Source organism: Petaurus breviceps, unplaced genomic scaffold, assembly GCF_028583685.1.
Source record: "Petaurus breviceps papuanus isolate PSGF00001 unplaced genomic scaffold, PetGlider_PUasm1.0 90696, whole genome shotgun sequence".
NCBI classification, from domain to species: domain Eukaryota; kingdom Metazoa; phylum Chordata; class Mammalia; order Diprotodontia; family Petauridae; genus Petaurus; species Petaurus breviceps.
The window spans coordinates 685,517-709,455 of record NW_027187314.1 but is presented as its reverse complement, the minus strand read 5'-3'; the positions used below and the strand labels follow the sequence as shown (position 1 = coordinate 709,455).

General features: G+C 39.0%; 1 protein-coding gene across 2 annotated transcripts in view; it reads left to right on the top strand.

The window, feature by feature from the left end:
- Nucleotides 1-1,025: 1,025 nt before the first annotated feature.
- The window catches only part of LOC138144304 (acyl-coenzyme A thioesterase 9, mitochondrial-like), a 39,869-nt gene continuing 16,955 nt past the window's right edge, over nt 1,026-23,939 (top strand). Inside the window, exons 1-7 of one of the 2 annotated variants that reach the window (XM_069065625.1) lie at nt 1,026-1,222; nt 7,224-7,321; nt 8,212-8,238; nt 9,765-9,810; nt 12,852-13,022; nt 13,123-13,160; nt 17,862-17,945. In XM_069065625.1, the coding sequence (XP_068921726.1) occupies nt 1,203-1,222; nt 7,224-7,321; nt 8,212-8,238; nt 9,765-9,810; nt 12,852-13,022; nt 13,123-13,160; nt 17,862-17,945 (484 nt within the window). In that variant the 5' untranslated portion in view covers nt 1,026-1,202. The remainder of the gene's footprint in view (nt 1,223-7,223; nt 7,322-8,211; nt 8,239-9,764; nt 9,811-12,851; nt 13,023-13,122; nt 13,161-17,861; nt 17,946-23,939) is intronic. The other variant, XM_069065626.1, reaches the window with a different exon arrangement.

Here is a 23,939-nt window from a genome sequence, read left to right as displayed (position 1 = left end):
GTACAATAAGGTGATAAACTGAATAGAATCAGATATCATAATAACTAATGCATAATTTCTTCTTGTGTGTTTGGCAGCTGGATTGTAGAAAGGCAGTTTGGGAAGGAAAAGACTTAATTCTCTCCAGGGTGGTTTCAGATTTTGAATTTGCTGGTGGTGGTGTTGGGAGGGAACAGTTGCAAATCAATCAATGTGCTAAAAATAAAAGCCCAAAACCAAACTCCAAACAAAACCAATTCCCAAACCCAATGTTGGTTATCTCTAACATCCTTGTTTTCAGTTAGTTGTTGCTCTTCTGTTAGTCTGTGAGCACGTTGAGATCAAGGACTGGTCTCTTTTTTTCCTTCTTTCCTCCTTCCCCCCCCCCCCCACACTTTTTTCTTTGCATCCCCAGCGATTTGCACATTACCTGACCCATAGTAACTTAACTACTTGTTGAGTGACTGCAAAGACACACAAAGATCACTGTGACCACAGCAATGCATCCAGTATCACGAGGCTTCTTAAACCTTTGCTGTGGCAGGGACCCCTTTGCCATTATAACGGAGCCTATGGACCCCTTCCCAAGACTAGAGATTTGTTTTTTTTCTTTGAAGGGGGGAAGGCAGGCCAACTGGGGTTGTGACTTGCCCAAGGTCACACAGCTAGTAAGTGTAAAGTGTCTGAGGTCGTATTTGAACTTAGGTCCTCCTGACTCCAGGGCCGGTGCATCTAGCTGCCCCAAGACTACAGCTTTTAAATGCATAAAATGAAATGCACTGGATTACAAAGGAAATTGATTATACTGAGTTACCAAAGTACACAAGGAACAAGTTTACCGAGCCCAAGTTAAGAACCCCGTGCCTCAGCAGACACGGAAGGGCTACTAAACCAGGGCCAGCATCTCTATGCCCAAGAAGAGCCAGGGCAGAGGCAGCCGCTGCAGAAGCAGGGGCAGGGGCGGCCGCAGCAGGGACAAGCCTTCCCCAGACCCCGCGCCTAGGCCCCGCCTCCCCGGCCTGGCCCCAGGCCCGCTCCGCCCCCGCCCCTCGGCCGGGGCTCTGGGAGAGGCGGTCCTTAGAGGGCGCTCGGCCTAGACAAGTTTGGCTCTGGGAGGCTGGAGACGCTTCCCCTCCCCCCGGTAGGACGGGGCTGGGCTTGCGTGTCCGCGGGATCGCGCTTCTCTTGTGGCGGCTGTTGGGAGGCTGCGGGCCAGCGGCACCATGTGGCGGGCAGCAATGCGGTAAGGCTCCCCTCGGAGCACTGGGGAGCTCGGCCGGCGTGGGGCTCCCGCCTCTCCCCCGGCTCTAGGTGAGGGGGGGCCGGGGCTCCTGCCCCCTCCCTCCTCTCCTCCTCCACGTCCCTCCCAACTTCCTCCTCCCCCACCCTTCTCTCTCCTCCCCAACTTCGCCCCCCACTATCCTCTTGTTTTTATTCCCCATTCTCTCCCCCATCCCTCTTCATCTTCTCCCCCATGCTCCCCATCCTCTTTCTCAATCTTCCCATCCTCTCCTCTTCCTCATTCCCCCATCCTCTTCCTCATTCTCCCATCCTCTTCCTCCTCCCCATCCTCTTCCTTCTCCCCCGATCCTCTTCTTCGTCTCCATCCTCTTCCTCATTCTCCCATCCTTTTCCTCCTCCCCCATCCTCTTCTTCCTCTCCATCCTCTTCCTCATTCCCCCATCCTCTTTCTCCTCCCCATCCTCTTCCTCATCCACCTCTCCCCAGTCCTGCTCTCTGCTCTAGGCAGTGACGCTCTAAATCCCGCCCCAGTCCCACCCTCTCCTTGCCAATGCTCTACTTGTGCCCCTCTAAGTTGGTAAAGGTGAAGGGTGGGGGGCTTTGCCCCTGTCCTGCTGGGGGGGGGGGGAGAGGAAGAGGAGGGTATTATCGCCGGTGGGCAGCGCCCGCCGAAGCCGTCTGTATTCTGCTTTCTGCTCCTGTTATTTAGCCGGGCCCTGATTGACAGACAGCTGGGCGAAGGCTAATGGGCTTCTCGCGTCGGGGAGCTGGGACTCTGTCCTGCTCTGGCTGGCGTGCGGCTGGTGACTAATGCCCTGCCTATTTGTGCCGCACCCCCACTCTTCCTCGCGTTTTCGTGAGCGGTGGGGAGCAGCTGCCCTACTGCAGATCGTATCGCTATGGGTGTGGCCTTGTTGATGGTTTCTGCCCCGTAAGAGAGCAGTGGCACGAGGCATGGGAATTTGATGATAAAAACTGGGCAACGATTGGAAGGGAGGGAAGGGGGCATTTCTTGGAATAGTTTTATCCTTGGGCACAGGGTGTGATTGGAAACTCTGGAAACCTTTCTCAAAAAGTAAAGAAAGGTTTGGGTTTATGTTGTGCAAACAAAGGGCAGTTGTTGGGCTTTTGGGAACTTGCCAGGTGTCAGACTAATTTGGGCTCAGCCTTATTCTTGGCACTGTAATCTAGTAAATGTCTCTAAAGTGCTGAGAGCAAACAGCTCCTGGAAATTGGAACACTTTTTATGGAGAGGTGACTCTGATGACTAATATTTGACAACTGTGGCTTTGTGTATGTACATACATGCAAGTGTGTGTGACCACATCACAACTCTGAAAAGATTAAAGATCAGGATTCTTCTTATGATTTTACCACTCACTAGGTGAAGGGTATCTCCAGTCATCCTGATGGCTCAGGAAGAGAAAGTGAGGCTGGTGACTGCACAGTCCTCCCTCACTTAAATCCAATTCACTTGCAAGTCATGGCATCCCCTTCCTGATGCCTTGGTCCTTCTTGAGAATGGAAGACAAAAACAGCAGCAGTCACTCACTCACTACCTCTGTACATTTTTTTTTTTGGAGGGGGAAAGGCAAGCAATTGGGGTTGTGACTTGCCCAAGGTAAGCTACTAAGTATGTCAAGTGTCTGAGACCAGATTTGATTCCTCTGTATTTTCTGTTTAGCTCAATACCTCTGATTTGGGCAATTCACTTTTACTTTTCTGGATCTGTTTCCTCTTTTATGAATGAAAGCATTGGACTAGGTGAGCTGTAAAATTCCTTTTAGCTCTTTGATCCTATGAGGAGACACAAAAAGCTTCCTACCTTTCCAGTCTTGTTACACTGTTTCTTCCTACACTCCAAATGCTCTCTCCCATCTATCTCCATGCCTAGGTTGTCCTTATGCCTGGAAACCTATGTCCTCTCACTTGTTCTTCTGTCTTCTTTCAAGACTCAACTCAAACCCACTTTTTACAAAAATTTTATTTTATTTTTGGAGAGGGAAAGGCTGGGCAATTGGGGTTAAGTGACTTGCCCAAGGTCAGATGGCTGGTAAGTGTTAATTAAATGTCTGAAGCTGAATTTGAACTCAGGTCCTCCAAAGCACATAGTGGCCTGAAATCCCACCTTTTTCAAGAGACCTTTTCCTGTCTCCCCAGCTGCTCATGGCCTTGCTTTCTTTCAGACTACTTTACATCTGCTTTGTATATATATTGTATATACATATTTACTTTACTTTTCTCATCCTTAGAATTAAATTCCTGTAGACTAGAGCAAGGACTGTTGTTTTTTGTCTTTCTTTGTATCTTCAGTTTTACATTTTGCCATACAGTTTACTCAGTTGCTGTACCTGGTGAATAGTAAGCACTTAATAAATGCTTATTGACTGACATTCTGTAGATTACAGTATTGCAATAAAAAGTTAACTTTTGGTGACAGGATGATTGAATATTCTGTTCACCCTGAAAGACTTCATTTAAATAAGATATTTAATTTATATAAAATTTTTAAAAAGGTATCACAGTTTGAATTATCCCCTCATTGACTCCATACCAGTTTCTTTTAGAATTTTTGGAGGCTAAAATTTACAGGCAGTGTGGTACCTGGAAAGATTCCTGGTTCTGGAATAAATTAACCTGGGTTCAGATCTTGCCTCTGACACTTAATTCCTGTTTTAGATAAATTACTTAACCTTCCTGGGCCTTAGTTCTCTCATGAGTAAAAGTAAGGAGGATGGATTAATTGGCCTCTGAGGTATCTTTCAGCTCTAGATTTATGACCACATGAGATTCTGTAGCATGAATTTACACCATTTTCTGAATAATTCAAGCAAGAGTTTTATTACAGAAATGTAACACATGTATATAGTACTTTAAGGCTTAAAAAGCATTTTTCCTCACAAGAACCCTGGAATGTTATTATCATCCCCATTTTACAAAATCAGAAAACAAGCTTAGATAGTTTAAGTGATTTGGCCATGCTTAGACAGTTATTAAGTAATCCAATTTGGGATCAGAACCTATATCCTTAGTCTAAATTCACCATTCTTCATGATGTACCAAGATGCCAGTTCCACTGTTTGCTATAGTGACTGATTTGTTTGTACTAAAGACATGACAACATATTTTTAGGGATAAGAAAAGTTTGGAAGTTGTCTAGTCTAATTCCCTTGTTTTATAGAAGAGAAAATTAAGGGCCAAGTAGCTCAAGGTTACATAGCTAGTTAGTGTCAGAGCAAATCCCTTAGCCCAGGTCTCTGAAAAAATTCACCTTTTTTCCGCCTATTCTATGATAATAACATCGTGGAAAGTAATATAGTATCCTTTCTTAACTGCTATTAATAGTATCTCCCCTAACATGCTACTCTGATGACTCATGTTGTCATAGAGAGGATCCTGTATTTTCATAGGATTTAGAGCCAGAAGGAGAACAACCCCAGTATTTTACATACAAGGAAAGTGAAGCCCAGGGATGGTGTGTGATTTTTTTTTTTCTCTCACGGTCATCCAGGTAGTTCTATACTACCTGAGCTTTAAAGAGATCATACCAAGCTGGAAAGGCTTTGGGTGACAGGATGATTGAATACTGTTCCCCACTGAAAGACTTCATTTAAATAAGATATTTAATTTATATAGATCTTTTAAAAGGTATCACATAGTTTGAATTACCCCCTCATTGACTCCATACCAGTTTCTTTTAGGATTTTTGGAGGCTAAAATTATGAGGCAGTATGGTGCCGTGGAAAGATTCCTGGTTCTGGAATAAATTAACCTGGGTTCAAATCTTGCCTCTCACACTTAATCCCTATTTTTGATAAATCACTTAACCTTTTATCTTAAAAAAACTTTGCTGTAAAAAAAAAACTTAACATTTTGCCTCACTTAGCCATAGACCAAGTCAACCAAATTCAGACAGGTTTTTCACCAGAATGTTGGCCACCAGGTGGTGAATTTCTTTGGCCATGTTAATTCCTGCAGTCCATCTGCTAAGATATGGTGGGTTTGTATGATGTATATTGGTGGTGATACGGTATGCATGTTGGTAAAAATCACAGATCTTTATAATAACAAATAACAGTAAGCCCAGTTTACTTAGTCCAAAAGTTAATCATTATTTTTTTAAGGAATCAGGGTTATGTAACTTGCTCAAGGTTACACGGCCAGTTATTTCTGGGTATGGTGCTGAGTGTCCGAGCCTGGGATTCGATCTCCAGGTCATCCCAACGCTGGAGTCAGTGCTCTTACTCGCTGAGCCACCTGGCCACCCCTAAGCAATTGGGTTTTTAAGTAACTTGCTCAAGGTTACACGGCCAGGTGTTTCTGGGTGGGTGCTAAGTGTCTGAGCCCAGGATTCGATATCCAGGTCATCTTGACACTGGAGCTGGTGCTCTTACTCGCTGTGCTACCTGGCCACCCCTAAAAGTTAATTGTTAATCTTTTTGAAGCTGTGTTGACTTTTTGGGGGAGAAAACTGTGACACCATTCACTTAATGTTTCCTTTACTTAATTCTTTTGACCTGAAAGAGGTGGTGTAGTAGAAACACCTCCCCTCCCCCCCAATACCTTACTGGATTTGAAGTCAGAAAACCTGACTTCAAATACAAGTTCTGCTATACTACAGGTGTATGACCCTAGGCAGGTCACTCAGCCAGCTGTCACTAGGACTCTGCATCCTTCCTTATATTCCAGACATCTCAATCCATCATCTTTGACTTAATTCATCTTTCAGATATGGCTTTCTTTTTTTGATCCTTTTTCCCGTTTTAAAAAATTTATTTTTAGTTTTCAACATTCACTTTTATAAGATTTTGACTTCCAAAACTTCCCTGCTTCCCAAGACAGCAAGCAATCTGATATCAGCTAATATGTACAATCATATTAAACATATTTCCACATTAGTGATGTTGTGAAAGAAGAATCATACTAAAAGGAAAAATCATGAGAAAAAGAAAATAGTATGCTTTGATATGTATTCAGACTCCATAGTTCTTTTTCTAGATGTGGATAGTATTTTCCATTGTGAGTCTTTTGGAATTGTGTTAGATCATTGTATTGCTGAGAATAGCTAAGTCTATCAAAGTTGATACTCAACCAGTGTTGTTGTTACTGTGTACAATGTTCTCCTGGTTCTGTTTACTCAGCAGCAGATGTACTTTTTGAGGAAGTGACTTAAATACTGGGAAGATGTGGTCCAATAATAAAGAAAAATTAGTTTATCCACTAGGACCGTCCATCTAATGTGATCAAAATTTTATCAGATAGATTCAGTACTCATGGAACTGAGAAACTGGAAAGGACAAGACCAAATACACAATCATTTATATGCCAGCTCACAATTCTCATTCATTTAACAAACATAGTAGTGCTAATTGTGGAAGATATAACTTCTACCCTCATTAGACAGGGGTTCTTAATCTGAGGTTTGTGAACTAGCTCTTTAAAAAAAGAGTTTTGAAAACTATTTCAGTGTGATTGATTTCTCTTGTAATCCTTTGGGGCAGCTAGTGGCTAAGTGGGTAAATGTGTGAAGTCAGGGAAATGCATCTTCCACTTACTAGCTGTGTGACCCTGGGCAAGTCACTTAATCCTGTTTGTCTCAGTTTCCTCATATGTCAAAAAATCTGGAGAAGAAAATGGCAAACCTCTCCAGTATCTTTGCCAAGAAAATCCTAAATGGGAATCACATGACTGAAAAACAATTGAACAGCTTGTAATTTTATAGATTTTATTTTGTAGCTGTAGAAACATCATCCTTAGAAGGGATCCACAGCTTTCACCAAATTGTCAAAAGGGTCTATAACATACAAAATGTTAAAGTTCAGACTTTGGGAACTTAAGGTCTAGCTGGGGAGCTGAGATAACAGAACAATACAAGGTGATGTATAATTAGCATGATGCTAACAGGTACTGGGATAAAAAAAAAAGATTCCTGTTCTCTTGTGGGGAAAGGACTTCCCTGCATTTTAAGCTTAATACTGAATTCAGTTTATTTTCACTTGCAGATTTCGTGCATTGAACAAGAGACAGGCAATTCTTCGCAGGTCACCTGGCCAAGAGACAATTATTAATAGAACCAAGGGAACTCTCGTTATGGAAGGAGGTGAGTGGTACTTGATGGACCTTTGGTGATAAAGTGCCTAAAATGTCACTTCTCTCCCTGATATGCTTCAATTGTCCTAGTTAGAATTCTGTTGCACAGCGCTTGTTTTTTAAGCCAACTTTGTCCATTGAGTAACATCTTAGTAGTGAACATTTGTTGGCTCTTTGCTTCCTTACTTGTGGGCCTGTGGTGTAATAGATCAAGATGTCCCGTGGTACAATGTGGAAAGAACTTTGGACCTTGGTTCAGATTCTGGCTATATCACTTGTGTTTTGAGGCAGCTCACTTAATTTCTCCATGACTCACTTTAATAATCTATCCATGGGGGTAGTCACCTTGTACTTTTGGGAAGAAATGTTTTATAAAGTGTGAAGTACGATATAAATGCTTATTGTTATCATGATCATTATTATTTCATGCTCATGTTATAGTTACTTAAGTAGCCTACCTTTCTGGGCCATTGTCTCTTCACATTTCCCTCTTAGTCATTAGAATTAAATAAAATTTAATTAAATAAATTAAATTAAATAAAATCATTACTTATTTAGGTTATTTTATTTATTTATTAAATATAAAAAAATTTAGATATTATTGTTTGAAATTCCTTATGACCATTACTTGGTGGGTATCCCCTGAAATGTCCGTTAGGTCTTTGGGTAGAATAATCACCTATGTTCTGCACAAAAGTGAAAATTTATGTTAATCTGGGCACAACCAAATTAAACTTTGGGAGCAAGGATTCATTCTAGGTCACAGTACTGACATATAAAATGTGAAATACCATTAGAAAGAGAAATGACAAATCAACCCATTATTTGAAATTGTGTAATTTTTTTTCTCTGCTTCTACTGGTACTGATTATCTAACATACTTTTCCTCCATTCTTATAGCAGGTTCGCCCATTCCTATGACTGATGGTATGTGATAATCTGTGTGAGTGCTTTTTTTTAACTTTTAGTTTTTAGCATTAACATTCCCTTGCTTTTGATGATGGAAGTAGGGGGGGGATACTTAAATAAAAATAAAATTTTAAAAATTACTTTGCCTTGCTTGAATTCTTTGACTTTCTTGAACTTGTTCAGCAACTGAGGGAGAAGTATACTTGAGCCTTGTTGCAAATCAGCTTGTTATTATACAGATTTGTATATTTTTATGGGTCAAATATATTCTCTGAAGGAAAACTTTTAATCCAATACTTCAAGGATCCATGATTTCCCTGGGGTGTGTACTGCCTACACCAACACAGATTACAACCCTTCAGTAGCTTCATGAACAGCCTTCATGCATTGATGTGACTGAAGAATCCATTAACCTTTTAGGGACCCTGGTAATGAGGTCTTTCTGAACTTAGCTAGACTGGGCCTTGGATAAAAAAAGAACAAAAAGAATTAAATTGCTGCTGTTTGAAGCCTTTCTAGGTTGTCAGGACCAGTTAAAACAGGTGTGACAGGCTTCAGAAGTTCCAGGTGAGCCTTTGTCACAGAGGTGCCTTGGAGGTGAATATTAAAGTTGGAAAAACTAAGTCTGCTGTAATTTTGCCTTTGCTGTTGGTGTTAGTGCTGTCCGTAGTAGTTTTGTTGTAAGGGTTCCCATCATACAGAAATATACTAGATGAATCATCTAAATTGAACTATTATTAGAGGTCTCTAGGTTGTGCAGTAGAGATGGAGCACTGGGCCACAGTCAGGAACACCAGAGTTAAAATCTGATCTCAGACACGTATTAGATGTGTGATCTCGGACAAGTCACTTCACCTCTGTTTTCCTCAGTTTTCCTACCTGTAAAATGGGGATTAAAAACCACCTACCTCCCAGGGTGGTTGTGAGGATCAAGTGAAACAATGTAAAGTGCTTAGCACAGTGCCTGGTGCATAGTAGGCCCAATATAAATGTTAGCTATTATCATCATTATTAATGCAGTGGATAGAGCATGGACTTGGAGTCAAGAAGACCTAGATTCAGATGTGGCTGTAGACTCTTCCCAGCTATATGACCTTCATCAAATGACTTAACCTTTCTTTGCCTAAGTTTTGTTATCTGTAAAATGAGGATAATAATGGCATCTGACTTGCAAGGGTGTTATAAAGATAAAATGAAATAATATTTGTAAGGTGCTTAGCATACAGTAGGTGCTGCATATATGCTTATTTCCTTTCCCTGTTCTGCCCTATCATATTTGTTTATATAAGACTTAATGACTAACACAACACATTCTTTTGGGTATTTCAGTTCTTGGGGGGGTATGAAGGATTCTAGACCTACTGTTTGACTTTAAATGGTAGCCTTAAAGTTAATCTTAGTTCTTATTAATTTGGATCTCTGGCTTTACCATCTGCAAAGTGCATGAGTCTTTTTGCATGGAGCTTGAGCTTAATGGCTTCATCCTTTCATATTCTCCTAATAGGTTTTTGTAAGTTTCATAAACTGATCTTTATTTCTTTCAGTTCGGCATAAACTTCGGGAGGTATTAGGAATATCCACACAGTGGAGGTACGTTGATGATTATTGATGCATTGCTTGGTTAGGCTCCTGGTAGCATCAGTAAACCTTGTTCAAAGAGGAGGAGGAGGGTGTTTGTGGCTTTTTTGTTCTAGGAAGAGATAGTGGGTTCAGGAGAGGCACCATGCAGTGCTGTGGAAAGTGTGTTGTGCTGAGAGTCAGGAGAGGTCTACATTAAAATTCTATCTCTGACGTCTTTTAGCTGTGATGGTCAGTCACAGAAAATTCATGAAGTATTTACAATGTGACAGGCATAGTGCTGAGCACTGGGGATACAAAGGCTGAACATAGCTCCAGGAGCTTCTATTCTAATGGGGTGGACAACATGCAAATAGCCACATCCGTGTAAGTTATATATTGTGTTAAAGAAGAGATGATCTTCGAGGGAAGGCAGTAGGAAGGGAAGGCTTTCTGCAGAGCAGAGGCTTTGACCTGATTCCTGAAAGCAGCCAGAGAAACACAGAGGTAAGTATAGGTGAAAAAGAGCATTCCAGGCATGGGGGGAGGCAGTGAAAAGTTGGGAAATTGAGGGTTGTGTTTGAGGAGCAGCAAGAAGGCAGGTCACTGGATCATAAAAGGGAGTAAAGTGTGAAAAGACTGGAAATGTAGGAAGGGACCATGTTGTAAAGGGCCTTAAAGCCCCAATATAGTATATTATATTTGAACTTAGATTTGATAACAAATCACTAGAAATTATTTATTTTCTGTTTCATGGCTCTTTTTAAAAAAAATGTATTCATTTACTTTTAGTTTACAACATTCAGTTCCACAGATTCAAATTTTTTTCCCCTCCCCTTCCTCCCCTGTCCCCCCCCCCCCATGGCGGCATGCAATCAAATATAGGTTCTACAGATACCTTCACATTAAACATTAATCAAGTTGTAAAGAAGGGTTATAACCAATGGAGTGAACAATGAGAATCACTAGAATTTATTAAGTAGTAGGGAAATAATATTAATCAATCAATTAATCAATAAATATTTATTAAGGGAAATAATCAATAAATATTTATTAAGCAGCTACTATGTTGAGGTAGTTGGATTGCTCAGTGGATAGAGCCCTGGGCCTGGAGTCAGGAAGACCTAAGTTCAGATCTGGCCTCAAGGCACTTACTGGCTTCATAACCCTGGACAAATCACTTGTTCACTCTTTTTGCTTTAATCTACTGGAGAAGGAAATGGTAAACCACTTCAGTACTTTTACCAAGCATTGGTGTTCTGTGGTTCATGGGATCATGAAGAGTTGGACATGTGTGAAGAACACTATGCTAAACCCTGGGGACACAAAAAAGGCAAAAAACAACTCTTGTCCTTAAGGAGCTTACATCTAACGGGGGAGACAAGATGCAAACCAATATTTACAAAGCAAGGTATATTCAAGATAAATTAGGAGATACTTAACAGAGGTAGGGTCTTGAACTTGAGAGGGGTTGGGGAAGGCTTTTGGTAGCTGAATGGAGGATGGCCTGGAGTGAGGAGAGACTTGAGGCAGGGAGGCTAACAACTGGCAGTCACATCCCTGTAAAACGAGACTGCTAATAACTATAGTATTATTATCAAAGAGTTAGCATGGCCTAGTGGCTAGAGGGCTGGCATTGGAGTCAGGAAGGCCAAGGTTTAAGTCCTGTCTCTGACCCAAACTAACATGTGACAAACTAGCAAGTGTCTTCACCTCTCGGTGCCCCAGACAAGATTATGAGTTACTGATAGGCATTAGTGAAGAGAATTTCCATACCAGCAGTTCCCTATGTGTGTGAAATCAGATTAGGACTAAAAAAAAAATACTGCTACTACCCACATCACAAAATGTGGCAAGACTGTGGACTAGTGCAGTGAAAAGAACACTGGAGGACCTGACCTCCTACTACCTGTGTGATCTGGACAGATTCTCTGGGTCTGTTGTCAGCTCACTTATCAGATGAAGGGGTTGAGCTAGATGATCTCTGAAGTTCCTTACAGCTCCAGTTTTATGATTCTATGTAAATTTTTTTTTTTTGCTTCATTTTGGAGGGGGAAGTCAGGGCAATTGGGGTTAAATGACTTGCCCAAGGTCACATGGATAGTTAAGTGTCTGAGGCTGGATTTGAACTCAGGTCCTCCTGAGTCTAGGTCTGGTGCTCTATTCACTGTACCACCTAGTTGCCTCCATTCTGTATAAATCTTAAAGTGCTATGTAAACACTGTGTTCTTACTGGTAAACTGCCTCCTTAGGTACACACACTTATTCATTGCTAATTAACCCCTTCACTTGTTAGTTCACATTCCAATTGATTCCTTTTTTGTGTCCCTTACCCTCTCACTGACCTATTTTCTTACATGTAAGATCAATGTCATTATACTTGCCCTTTCCTGACTTTGAGGCTAACAAGAGAAAATACTCTGGGTTTCCTTATCTATAAACTAGGGCTAATACCACCTACCCTTCCAGGTTGTTGTAAGGATCAAATGAATTAGCATGTAAAGCACTTTGCAGATCATAAAGTGCTATGTAAATGCTAGCTGCTATTATTATTGTTATGATGGTGATCTCTACATACTAGATACATGACCACGGGGCAAGTCACTCAGCCTTCCTGAGCCTCAGTTTTCTCACCTGTAAAATGGGAATAATAATCCCTTTCATGCCTTTCTTTATGGGCATGAGAAGAAGAGGTGAGAAACTGAGTAAATCACTTTGTAAACCTTCAAGTGCTATAAACATGACAGATATTATTCATGGCTATCGTTTACTTATCCCATTTTTATGAAACTCTCCCTTATTTCCCTTTTTTTAAAAAAAGCACTTTTAAGATATTTTAGAGTACTTTAAGGTAAAGTATTATTAACTTTAAACTTTTACCCAATTGTCCTAGGAACTTTTCCAAAGTAGCTCTATTTTTTTCCTCACAGGGTGGGATGTTAGGGCTGGAAAAGGAGGGGACCCAAGAAATGGGGGAGTTTAGTACAGATAGAAGAATGGAGAACCTGGTTTGCAGGGGTGTGCTGACAATAGTCCTGATTCTGTTATCTGCAGCTTGCTTCCTTTCTTCCCAGTGACCATGTGAAAGCTCTGGAGGAGAGAAAGTTACTTAATAGCCTGTTGCCTAAGAGCCAGAAGGATCTGCTTCCAAGGAGGATGAAGGACAGTTATATCGAAGTCATTTTGCCTTTAGGAACTCAACCTACATTACGGGAGAAATATTTGACTGTATACAATAGTGTAAGGTAACTGGGTTGTTTTTTTAAATCTATGGTTTGAATTTTAAAAGGAAATGAACACACTGTGGTTTCCACTTGTTAAATCCCATTTTCCTTTATTTTGCAGATTTGGCAGGATACTTGAAGATCTTGACAGCATAGGAGGTACTAAAGCGCGCCAACATTTCTGTGTATAGTTACAATTGCCCCTGTTTACCTAGAATCGGGGAACCCTATGGATAAAAGGAACCACGAGAAGTTATCTGATCCTTTTCCCTTCATTCTTATGATTTAGTCTGTGTAGATGAAAGTTTGTTCTTAAACCTTCCTCCTTACTCTCAATTTCCACAGCTGAGCCTTCAATTCTTCAAATATTTATTAAGTCTGTGTACGGGCATTGTGCTAAGTCCTGATAGAGGAATACAGTAAAGTAAATAAGATACATTCCTTAGCTTCAAGAAACTTAGGGTCTAGTCCTAATATGTAGGGTGTTCCAAAAGGTGCTATTATTATTAGTAGTAGTAGTAATAATTATAATAAAAGTAAATTATTATTTTAAGCTATTAAAACTTAAAACTGCACCAAGATTTGGAGGGACACCCTCTTGAGAATTTGAAGACCATTTTTGATGTAGTCCCAGGCTTCCTTTCCTTAAACTAGCCAGTTCTTTTTAGTCTTTCTTCATTGGTGTTATGGTCTCCATACATCTGAATTTTATCAAAGGTTTAGAGCAAGGGTATTCTGTAAAATTTGGATTCAGTCAAAAGGTGGCACTTAAAAGATCTAGAAGCCCACATGTGGCCTCAAGGCTGCAGATTCTCCACCCCTGGTCTAGAGATTAGCATCTTGGCAGTTTCATTTAGGTTAATTGAATTCTTTGAAATCAGTAATTTGTGTTTTATACATTTGATTTAAAAAATACTGTTTGTTGTGCTTTGGGAAAATGTAAGATGAGCATCCTGGGCTAATAATGCTTATCAGCTTTCAGCAAATTAGTAGACTTTGCATGTATTGATGCTTCTGTTTTTAAACCAAATATTTCTTGAACTGACATCTGCTTGTATTTGTTAGGGGCTCTTAATATGCTAAAAGAATATTTGAACCTTAACAAAGTGATACTTTGTGCGCGCGCTTATCCTTTTGTTGCCAAGGCTGATTTAAGCATATATATATATTCTAGTACTACCAGTTTTGGTAAAAACTTCTTAGGAGGATATCAACAATTGAATATATCAACCAATTTGTTAAGGTGAAAATAGAATATTAACAGAATCTACCAAGTGACTGATCAGCAGTTGTGACTATATGCAGACTGAAGAGCTGGATGGGAACTAATCACCTCCATTTAATATTTTGCATAGGGTAGGTGCTTGACATGTTTGCTGAATGAACTAAGAATGAAATGCTAAAAGAACAAAGGTATTAGAAGAGTTAAGATTTGACAGCACTATAAAATTTGTATCATTCATATGAAATATTAAAGAAAAGTTTAAAAAAGATGCAAAATTTGAGCTTATTTTTCATAAAGTCATGAATCGGAGTTGAGAGGCACCTTAGAAGTTACCTGATCCAACCCATACCAAACAATATCCCTGACAAATGGTCTTCAAGTATCCAATGAAAGATGCTCTAATCCCTCCCCCTGACAAGTTCTAAATCCTATGAACAGGGCCAAACAGAGTCATTTGCTACTCCATTAGAGCCCTTCATCTCGAATGATATTAATCCATTAGTCACTACTCTTTGACCCCCATGCTTCAACCAGTTTGAAGTCCACCAAATTATTCTCATTGGTGTCTCTTGTCGATCCTGTGGCGCCTCTCCCATTTTTCATTATTTTTTAGATTTTACTGACAATAGTCTAGCTGTCATATCAGCAAATTCTTTAACTATTATGGAAATTGTCTGGGCCTAAGAACTTTATTGAAGGTAATTCTCTTATCGTCTTCTCACTTTATCAGTTCCCTGTTGGCCATTTTTGTTCTATATTTTTCTTTCTGAAGGTCATTCTTTTTGGTAGAAAAAACAGGAGTAGGGGTGGCTAGGTGGTGCAATGAGTAAAGTGCTGGCCCTGGAGTCAGGAGGACCTGAGTTTGGTTCCGGCCTCAGACACTTAACACCCAGACACACACAAAAATGAGCTGTGTAACCTTGGGCAAGTTATTTAACCCCAATTGCTCTCTAAAAAGGCAAAACAAAAAACAAAACAAAAACCAGGAGTAAAACATAATTGAGTAGTTCTGTCTCACCTTAGTTTTCTGCTTAGTTTTCCAACAGTGATCTTATCTTTTCTTTAATTTGACTCAAATATGCAAACATTTATTAATCTTAATTAATCTTAACCTTAGTGCTTTCCTCTGAGATTTCCCAGTCTATCCTGTAAACATCTTGTTTGTAACATAATTGTTTGTATGTCATCTCTACCATTAAATCGTGAGCTTCTTGAGAGCAAGAACTGTTTTTTGCCTTTCTTTGTATACCTAGAATTTAGCACAATCCCTGGCATGTAGTTAACTGACTGACTTATTGATCACTGTGTTAGAAACTGGGGATGCACTAACAAAAAGGAAAAACAATCTGTAACCTCAAGGCACTTGCTTATATTCTACTGGGGAATATAACATGTACATACATACATATACACATACATATGTGTGTAGATACATATAGATTTGTCTTGACTATATATGTATATATGTATTGAAGCATATATACATACATAACATGCCTATCTCCATGCGCACACACATATGTATGTAGATATGTATATACATACACATACGTATATGCACATGTGTGTGTGTGTGTGTGTGTAATTTGAGGAAGAAAAAATGCTAACAGTTGGAATGGGAATCAAGAAAAAAGGAGATAGTTGCTGATCTGAGCCTTAAAGAAAGCCTAAGGATTATAAGAAGCTGGTTCTTTTACTCTGACACAATTTGATAGAGTCTATTCCACATATGGGAAACAGCCTGTGCAGAGGCATGTAAATGGGAGGTGGAATAGCACCTAGGCTAGTTTGTCTGGAACATAGATATGTTAGTCATCATAGATATGATGTATCTGTAATTGTATATATATCAGAAGATGTGTGAAGATTGATGTGAATCTATCTGGAAAGGTCACTCAGAGCCACTTGGTGGGGGGCTTTAAATGTCAAAGTACCTTGTGTTTTGTTATCCTATAGGTGATAGAGAATTACTGAAGATATTTGACCGGCGGAGTGAAATAGTTAGACCTGTGCTTTGGGAAGATTATTTTGGCAACTATATAGGAGGTAGATTGGAGATAGGGAGGATTGGAAGCAGGGAGATCCAGTGAGAGACTGTTGGGTTAATCTAGGTGAGAGGTGATGATAAGAGTCTCAGAAAAGTTGTTGGCTGTGAGTAGAGAGGAGAGGACAGAGGAAAGAGATGTTAGGAAGTAGAACTGACAAGTCTTGGCAGCTAATTGGATGTAGGAGATGAGGGAGAGGGAAGAGGGTCAAAGATGATGCTGAGGTTGTGGACCTGACTTAACTGGCTAGTAGTGTGTCCTCAATATTTTTCTTTTACCTTAGTAATAGAGTTTTTAAAAGTTCTATTTTTTGGTTCTTCCTTCCTCAGAAGCTTTATCTCATTTTGTGCTTTGACATTCCTGACATTCTAATAGAAGGTTTCTTCTCTTTTGTTTTCATCCTCACTTTTGCCCTGGTGTGAATTTTTGTACATGTCTTTTAAAAATCTGAGTTGATAGATGAGTTCACGGTGTGTCCTTGCCATGTCTTCCTTTCTCTTCTAAAATCCTTATGTTCTTTTGCTAGCATTGATGCAAACATTCCCTCTGCTCCAGAGGTCTTTGTTTTCTTATCTAGAATGTCATATTTCTTAGAGCAGTTTTCTAGATTCCTTCCAGAGGTCTCATTCATCCTCAGATGAATAACCAGAAGTGAGTTGTCACTGTCAGGTTTGATAGGCCTAGGAGGTTCCTACATATGTTCCCTCCCAAATGTTTGAATGTTTGTGTCTGATGTTTATTTAAGCGAATGGTGATTAGTATATGAAGATAAGATTAAAAAAAAACAACTATGCCCTGTGCTCAAGAGGCTTATAGTGCTACTGTTGACATCCTATATTTAACAGACAAAATTGGAAACCAGATCAGAGGGGGCCGATGAAAGATTTGCAGAAAATAGTCATAGACAACATGGCTGTAGATGTGGATGGTAGGAAAGAAAATATTTGCTTAAAAAGCAGGGTTTTTTGTTTGATTTTTAGAAGGTAGAAGGTCTGTTCCTGCTTAAAGGAAGTTGCAAATTAGATAACTCAAGCTATGGGGTTGTAGTGGTAGGGGGCTGCCCAAGTGAGTGGAATGAATTGTACCAGGGTGAGTGAGAGGGCTTAGGGTGGGGAAAATAAGCATAAGGATTTCTGTCATAGAGAACAAGAGATATATCTTGATCAGGGAATTTCTTCATGATCTAGTGCCTGAGAACAAGGAATAAAAGACATTCTTAGCTTGAAAATTTCAGCTCCTTTAATTTTTGAAACTTATTATTATAAAATAACAGCAACATAATAGGTTGGAAAGAAGATTGGACTAGAAACCATGGGTCCATGGTTCAAGGATTTTGCCACTACACAAATATGTGACTTTGAGCCTTTCTTTCCTTGTTGCTTAAACAAGATAGTTGAATTGACTTTGTTTAGGCAAAACATCCTATGATTCTAAGATGAGATCAGCACCTTCCATAAAGTAGTGCCAGATGAGGGACCACAATTTCATAAGGCAATATCTAGTGTTTATACCTTGTAAGTAAGGGAGCTGAATATTGAGAAATACTTTTATTCTTCCCTATCACTGACAAACTCTCTCATTTCTCCTTAGTTCTTATTAGCTATACTCACACCAAAATAGATTCCGGCAAGATGTCCCCTTTCTCTATTGTGACGGCCTTGGTTGACAAAATTGGTAAGTAATGTTGTCAATCTGTTCTTCAGTTGAATTCAATTCAATTTCAGTATTGTAATAGTAATGCAATATAAAGATCTCCCTGTATTGGCTTGGTTTTCAAATTGATTGTGTTAAAACCCAGAGCTTATGAATCCCACTTGTGGGATGGACTTGTTGACGTGAAAGGAGAGGGCTGAACTGGGAGGAGCTGGTGATGTAAATTTAGAGAGACACAAGAAAAGAGAGAGGCAGAAGAACTTTTTGGAAGCAGCATCTTGGAGGTAGAGAGAGATGGAGAGGATTGCTGAGGGCCAGTTTGAATTGCCCAGGACTTTTGAGAGCTGCCAAGGACTGAGGAGACATGGCTGTTATGCTGGTACTTTGTCTGTCTGTTTTGATGTCGTTTTGCCAGATTTGTCCACTGGTGAAAGACAGTCTTGTTGTTGCAGAGGTCTTGGAACCTTGCTATTGGTTCAGAAGCCCCGAAGAAGGATTTTCTTGTTGTATGTTTACAGAAATCCTGGAAGAGGGTTTTGCTAATGTTTTCAGGGGTCCTAGGACTGTTCTGCCGACAGAGAATGAATTAATGAAGACACTGGCAATGTATCTTGTGGCCTTGCTAAGCTTTGTCTCCCCAGGAACAAAGATTGCTGAGAACTTGCCTCCTGTCAAGATGAAGAAAAGACCTCCATTTGGGTATTAAATGCTGTGCTTAAGCTTGTTGTAACTCTGGGGTAGATTCAATTGTGATCCAAGGGTGGGGAACTTTTGACCTTTTTGTGCTCTGTGATTGAACAAATGAATGTACTTTACTTGTGATTGGAAACTAATCTCCATTTGAGAACAGGGGCTTTATGATGGACTAAATGAATGTGATGTCCAGGGGTGGAGTAGTACTTGATTAAATCACACTTGGTAAATGCTGTATTTTGAATTATGCTATATGTTGATTCTCTCTGTTCTTAATTTGTCACTGAATAAAATGGAGAGCAGCTATGCTGGTATTTTGAACCTTGGGAAGTTGCCTTTGCTTGGCATTACAAGTATTATCGAAATATTCAATAGGTGTTGCTTGATTTGAGCAAAAATAATTTCCTTTCATATGGAATTTTATTATACTTCAGTTTATTTCTTCCCAACTTATTAGCAGACCCTTTTTAAAAAAAATGTATTTATTTACTTTTAGTTTACAACATTCAGTTCCACAATCCCTTGAGGTCCAAATTTTTGCCTCTCCCTCCCCCCTCAGTGTTGGCATGCAATCCGATATAGGTTCTACTGATACCTTCACATTAAACATTAGTCAGTTGTAAAGAAGAATTATAACCAATGGAATGAACAACGAGAAAGAAGGAATAAAACAAAACCAAAAAAAAATAGAGCAAGTAGTTTGTTTCAATCTGCATTCAGACTCTAGTTCTTTCTCTGGATGTGGATAGCCCATTCTATTATGAGTCTTTTTGAGTTGTCTTCTAACCTTACATTTCTGAGAAGAGCCCAGTCTATCAAAGTCAGTTGTACGATATGTCGGTAATTTTGTACAAAGTTCTGGTTCTGCTCTTCTCACTCAACATCAGTTTATATAAGTCTCTCCAGGTTATTATGAAGTCCATCTAGCAGACACTTTTCAAGATAGGATTAACTCTTCCTGTGTGCCTGTTTGGAATTGACTTCAAATTTTTATTGTGTCAATTTTCTAAAAGTTAGCACCTCAGTCTGTCTTTCCAGAGCAGAGCTGGTCTAGATTTGGCACCAAAGTGAAACCAGGTAAAGAGAGCAATAGCGAAGCAAAGCTCTTTAGTTGTCTTGTTCATCAATTAGTTGCCAGACTTATATAGAAACTTTCCTAAGTGACATATTTTTTTGAAAAAAGGATGAATCTACCTCCAATGAAGTGGAAGTTAAAACAATAATTAGGAATTATTTTGTCCAGTCGTATGCACATAAATTTGACAATCTTAGTGAAATGGATGAATATTTACAAAAATATAAGTTTCCCAGATTAACTGAAGAGGAAGTAAATTACTTAACTTCATCTCAGAAAAAGAAATTGAACAAACCATCAATGAACTCCCTAGGAAAAAATCTCCAGGACCAGATGGATTTACTAGTAAATTCTATCAAACATTTAAAGAACAACTGATTCCAATACTCTACAAACTATTTGGGAAAATTGGTGAAGAAGGAGTTATACAAAATTCTTTCTATGACGCAAATATGGTACTGATACCTAAATCAGGAAGAGACAAAATGGAGAAAGAAAATTATAGACCAATCTCCTTCATGAATATAGATGCAAAAATTTTAAATAAAATATCAGCAAAAAAACTACAGCAACTTATCACAAGAACAATACACTTTGATCAGGTAGGATTTATTCCAGGAATGCAAGGATGGTTCAATATTAAGAAAACTATCAGTATAATTAATCATATCAGCAACAAAACTAGCAGAAACCATATGATTATCTCAATAGATGCAGAAAAGGCTTTTGACCAAATATAACATCCATTCCTATTAAAAACACTAGAAACTATTCCTATACTAGAAAGTATAGGAATAAATGTAATCTTCCTTAAAATAATAAGTAGCATCTATCTAAAATCATCAGCAAGTATTATATGTATTGGGGAAAAGCTAGAAGCATTTCCAATAAGATCAGGGATGAAATAAGGATGTCCACTATCACCCTTCTTATTCCATTTGGTGCTAGAAATGTTAGCAGTAAGAGAAGAAAAAGAAATTGAAGGAATCAAATTTGGCAAAGAAGAGACTAAGCTATCACTCTGCAGATGATATGATAATATACTTAGAGAATTCTAGAGAATCAAGTAAAAAACGACTTGAGATAATAAATAAATTTGGCAAAGTTGCAGCATATAAAATAAACCCACATAAATCCTTGGCATTCCTGTATATTTCTAATGAAATCCAGCAGTAAGAGATAGAAAGAGAAATCCCTTTTAAAGTTACTGTAGCCAACTTTGATAGACCAGACTCTTCTAAAAAATGCAGGGATATAAGTAAATTCCAAAAGACTCATGATGGAGAGAGATGTCTGCATTCAGAGAAAGAACTAGAAAGAACAGAGTTTGAATGCATGTTGAAGCAAATTACCTGCTCTCTTTCTTTTTCTTGTTTGGTTTTGTTTCCTCTTTCCCATTGTTCATTACATCTGATACAATCCTTCTTTATAACCTGACCAATATCTAATGTGAAAGTATCTGCAGATCCTATACCTGATTGTATACAACTGTGGGGGGGAAGGGAAGAAAAATTTTTTTTTAAAGTAATTGGGGTTAAGTAACTTGCTCAAGGTTACATGGCCAGTTATTTCTGGATGTGGTGCTAAGTATCTGAGCCCAGGATTCGATCTCCAGGTCATCCCGACACTGGGGCCGGTGCTCTTACTTGCTGAGCCACCTGGCCGCCCCAGGGGAAGAAAATTTGAAACTCAAAGAACTGGGGAACTGAATCTTGTAAACTCAAAGTAAACGAACAAATTAATAAAGACCAAAAAAAAAAACCCCAATAAAGTTACAGTAGGCATTATAAAATATTTGGGAATCTACCTGCCAAAACAAACCCAGGACCTATATGAACACAACTACAAAGCACTTTTCACACAAATAAAGTCAGATCTAATTGTAAAACATCAGTTGCTCATGGCTGGGTTGAGCTAATATAATAAATATGACAATTTTACCTAAATTAAATTACATATTTAGTGCCAAACCAATCAATCTACCAAAAAATTACTTCATAGAGCTAGAAAAAGTAGCAACAAAATTCATTTGGAAGAACAAGAGGTCCAGAATGTCAAGGGAACTAGTGAAAAGAAATGCTGGGGAAGGTGGCCTAACCATACCAGATTTTAATCTGTATTATAGAGCAGCAGTCATCAAAACTACTTGATACTGGCTGAGGAATAGAGTAGTGGATCAATGGAATAGATTTGGTACACGTGACTCAGCAGTCAATGACTATAGTAATCTACTGTTTGATAAACACAAAGACCCCAGTTTTTGGGATAAGAACTCACTATTTGACAAAACCTTTGGGGAAAACTGGAATATAGTATGGCAGAAACTGGGCATAGACCAATATCTAGCACCATATACCAAAATCAAGTCTAAATGGGTGCACGATCTAGGTATAAAGGCTAAAGTATAAAGGTAAGCAGTCTGGGAAAGCAAGGAATAGTTTACCTGTCAGATTTATGGAGAAGGGAAGATTTTATGACCAAACAAGAGTTAGAGAACATTATAAAATGCAAAATGGATAATTTTGATTACATTAAATTGAAAAGTTTCTGTATAAACAAAGCCAATGTAACCAAGAGTAAGAGGGAAGTAGAAAATTGGGAAAGAATTTTTACAACCAGTATCTCTGATAAGGCCTCATTTCCAAAATATACAGAGAAGTGAGTCAAATCTATAAGAATACAAGTCATTCCCCAATTGATAAATGGTCAAAACATATGAATAGGCAATTTTCAGAGGAAGAAATTAAAGATATCTATAAGCATATGAAAAAATGCTCCAAATCACTATCGATTAGAGAAATACAAATCAAAACAACTCTGCGGTACCACATCTCACTGGTCAGATTGGCTAAGATGACAGAACAGGAAAATGATAAATGCTGGAGAGGATGTGGAAAAATTGGAATACTAATGCATTGTTGGTGGAATTGTGAACTGATTCAACCATTCTGGGAGCAATCTGGAACTATGCCTAAAGGGCTATCATACCCTTTGACCCAGCAATACCACTTTTAGGGTTGTATCTCAAAGAGATCATAGAAGTGGGAAGAGGCCCCATATGTACAAAAATATTTATAGTAGCTCTTTTTGGGGTGGCAAAGAATTGGAAATCAAGGGGATGCCCATCAATTGGAGAATGGCTAACTAAACAAGTTGTGGTATAGGAATGTAATGGAATACTATTGTGCTATAAGAAATGAGGAGCAGATGGATTTCATAATAACCTGGAGAGACATATACAAACTGATGTTGAATGAGAAGGGCTGAACCAGGAGAAATTTGTACACAATTGTAGACACAATGTATGTGTGACGACCAACTTTGATAGACTGGGCTCTTCTCAGCAATGCAAGGTTATAAGACAACTCCAAAAGAGTCATAATGGAAAGAGATGTGCACATCCAGAGAAAGAACTACAGAGTTTGAATGCAGATTGAAGCAAACTACCTGCTCTCTTTCTTTTTCTTGTTTTGTTTTGTTTCCTCTTTCCATTGTTCATTCCATTGGTTATAATTCTTCTTCACAACCTGACTAATGTTTAATGTGAAGGTATTTGCAGATCCTATATTTGATTGCATGCCGCCTTGGGGTGGGGGAGGAGGGAGAGAAAATTTGAAACCCAAGGGATTGTGGAACTGAATCATGTAAACAAAGTAAACAAACAAATTAATAAAAAAATGAAATTTTTTATGAGAAACTTGAAGATTAAAAAAGCGTAGTCTTAGGTTTGGAAGACTTTAGAGGTTATCTAATTTAGTCTCTTGCTTCACACAAGAATCCCTGCTATAGTGTCTATGATGGATGGCCACTTAGTTTGTGCTTGCACATACTCAGTGAAGGTAGACTTACTACCTAATGAGGCAGCCCATTCCCTTTGTACATAGCAGGCAGCTATGCTAGACCTGGATTCAGGAAGATCTGAGTTTCAATCACTTACTAGATATGTCACCCTTGGCAAGTCACTTAACCTCTGTCTGCCTCAGGTTCCTCATCAGTAAAAGAGGGATAACAATAGTACCTATGTTCCAGGGTTGTTGGGAGGATAAAATGAGATAATATTTGTAAAACACTTTGCAAATATTAAGGCATGATGTAAATGCTGGCTATTATTATTCATATTATTATTTGTAAAAAAAACAAAAAAGAAAAGATTTTCATTAGACAGCTTGCTGTAGTGGAAAGAACTCTGGGCTTGTGTCAGGAAACCCAGATTCATATCATGGCCCTGCCACTTACTAGCTGTGTGA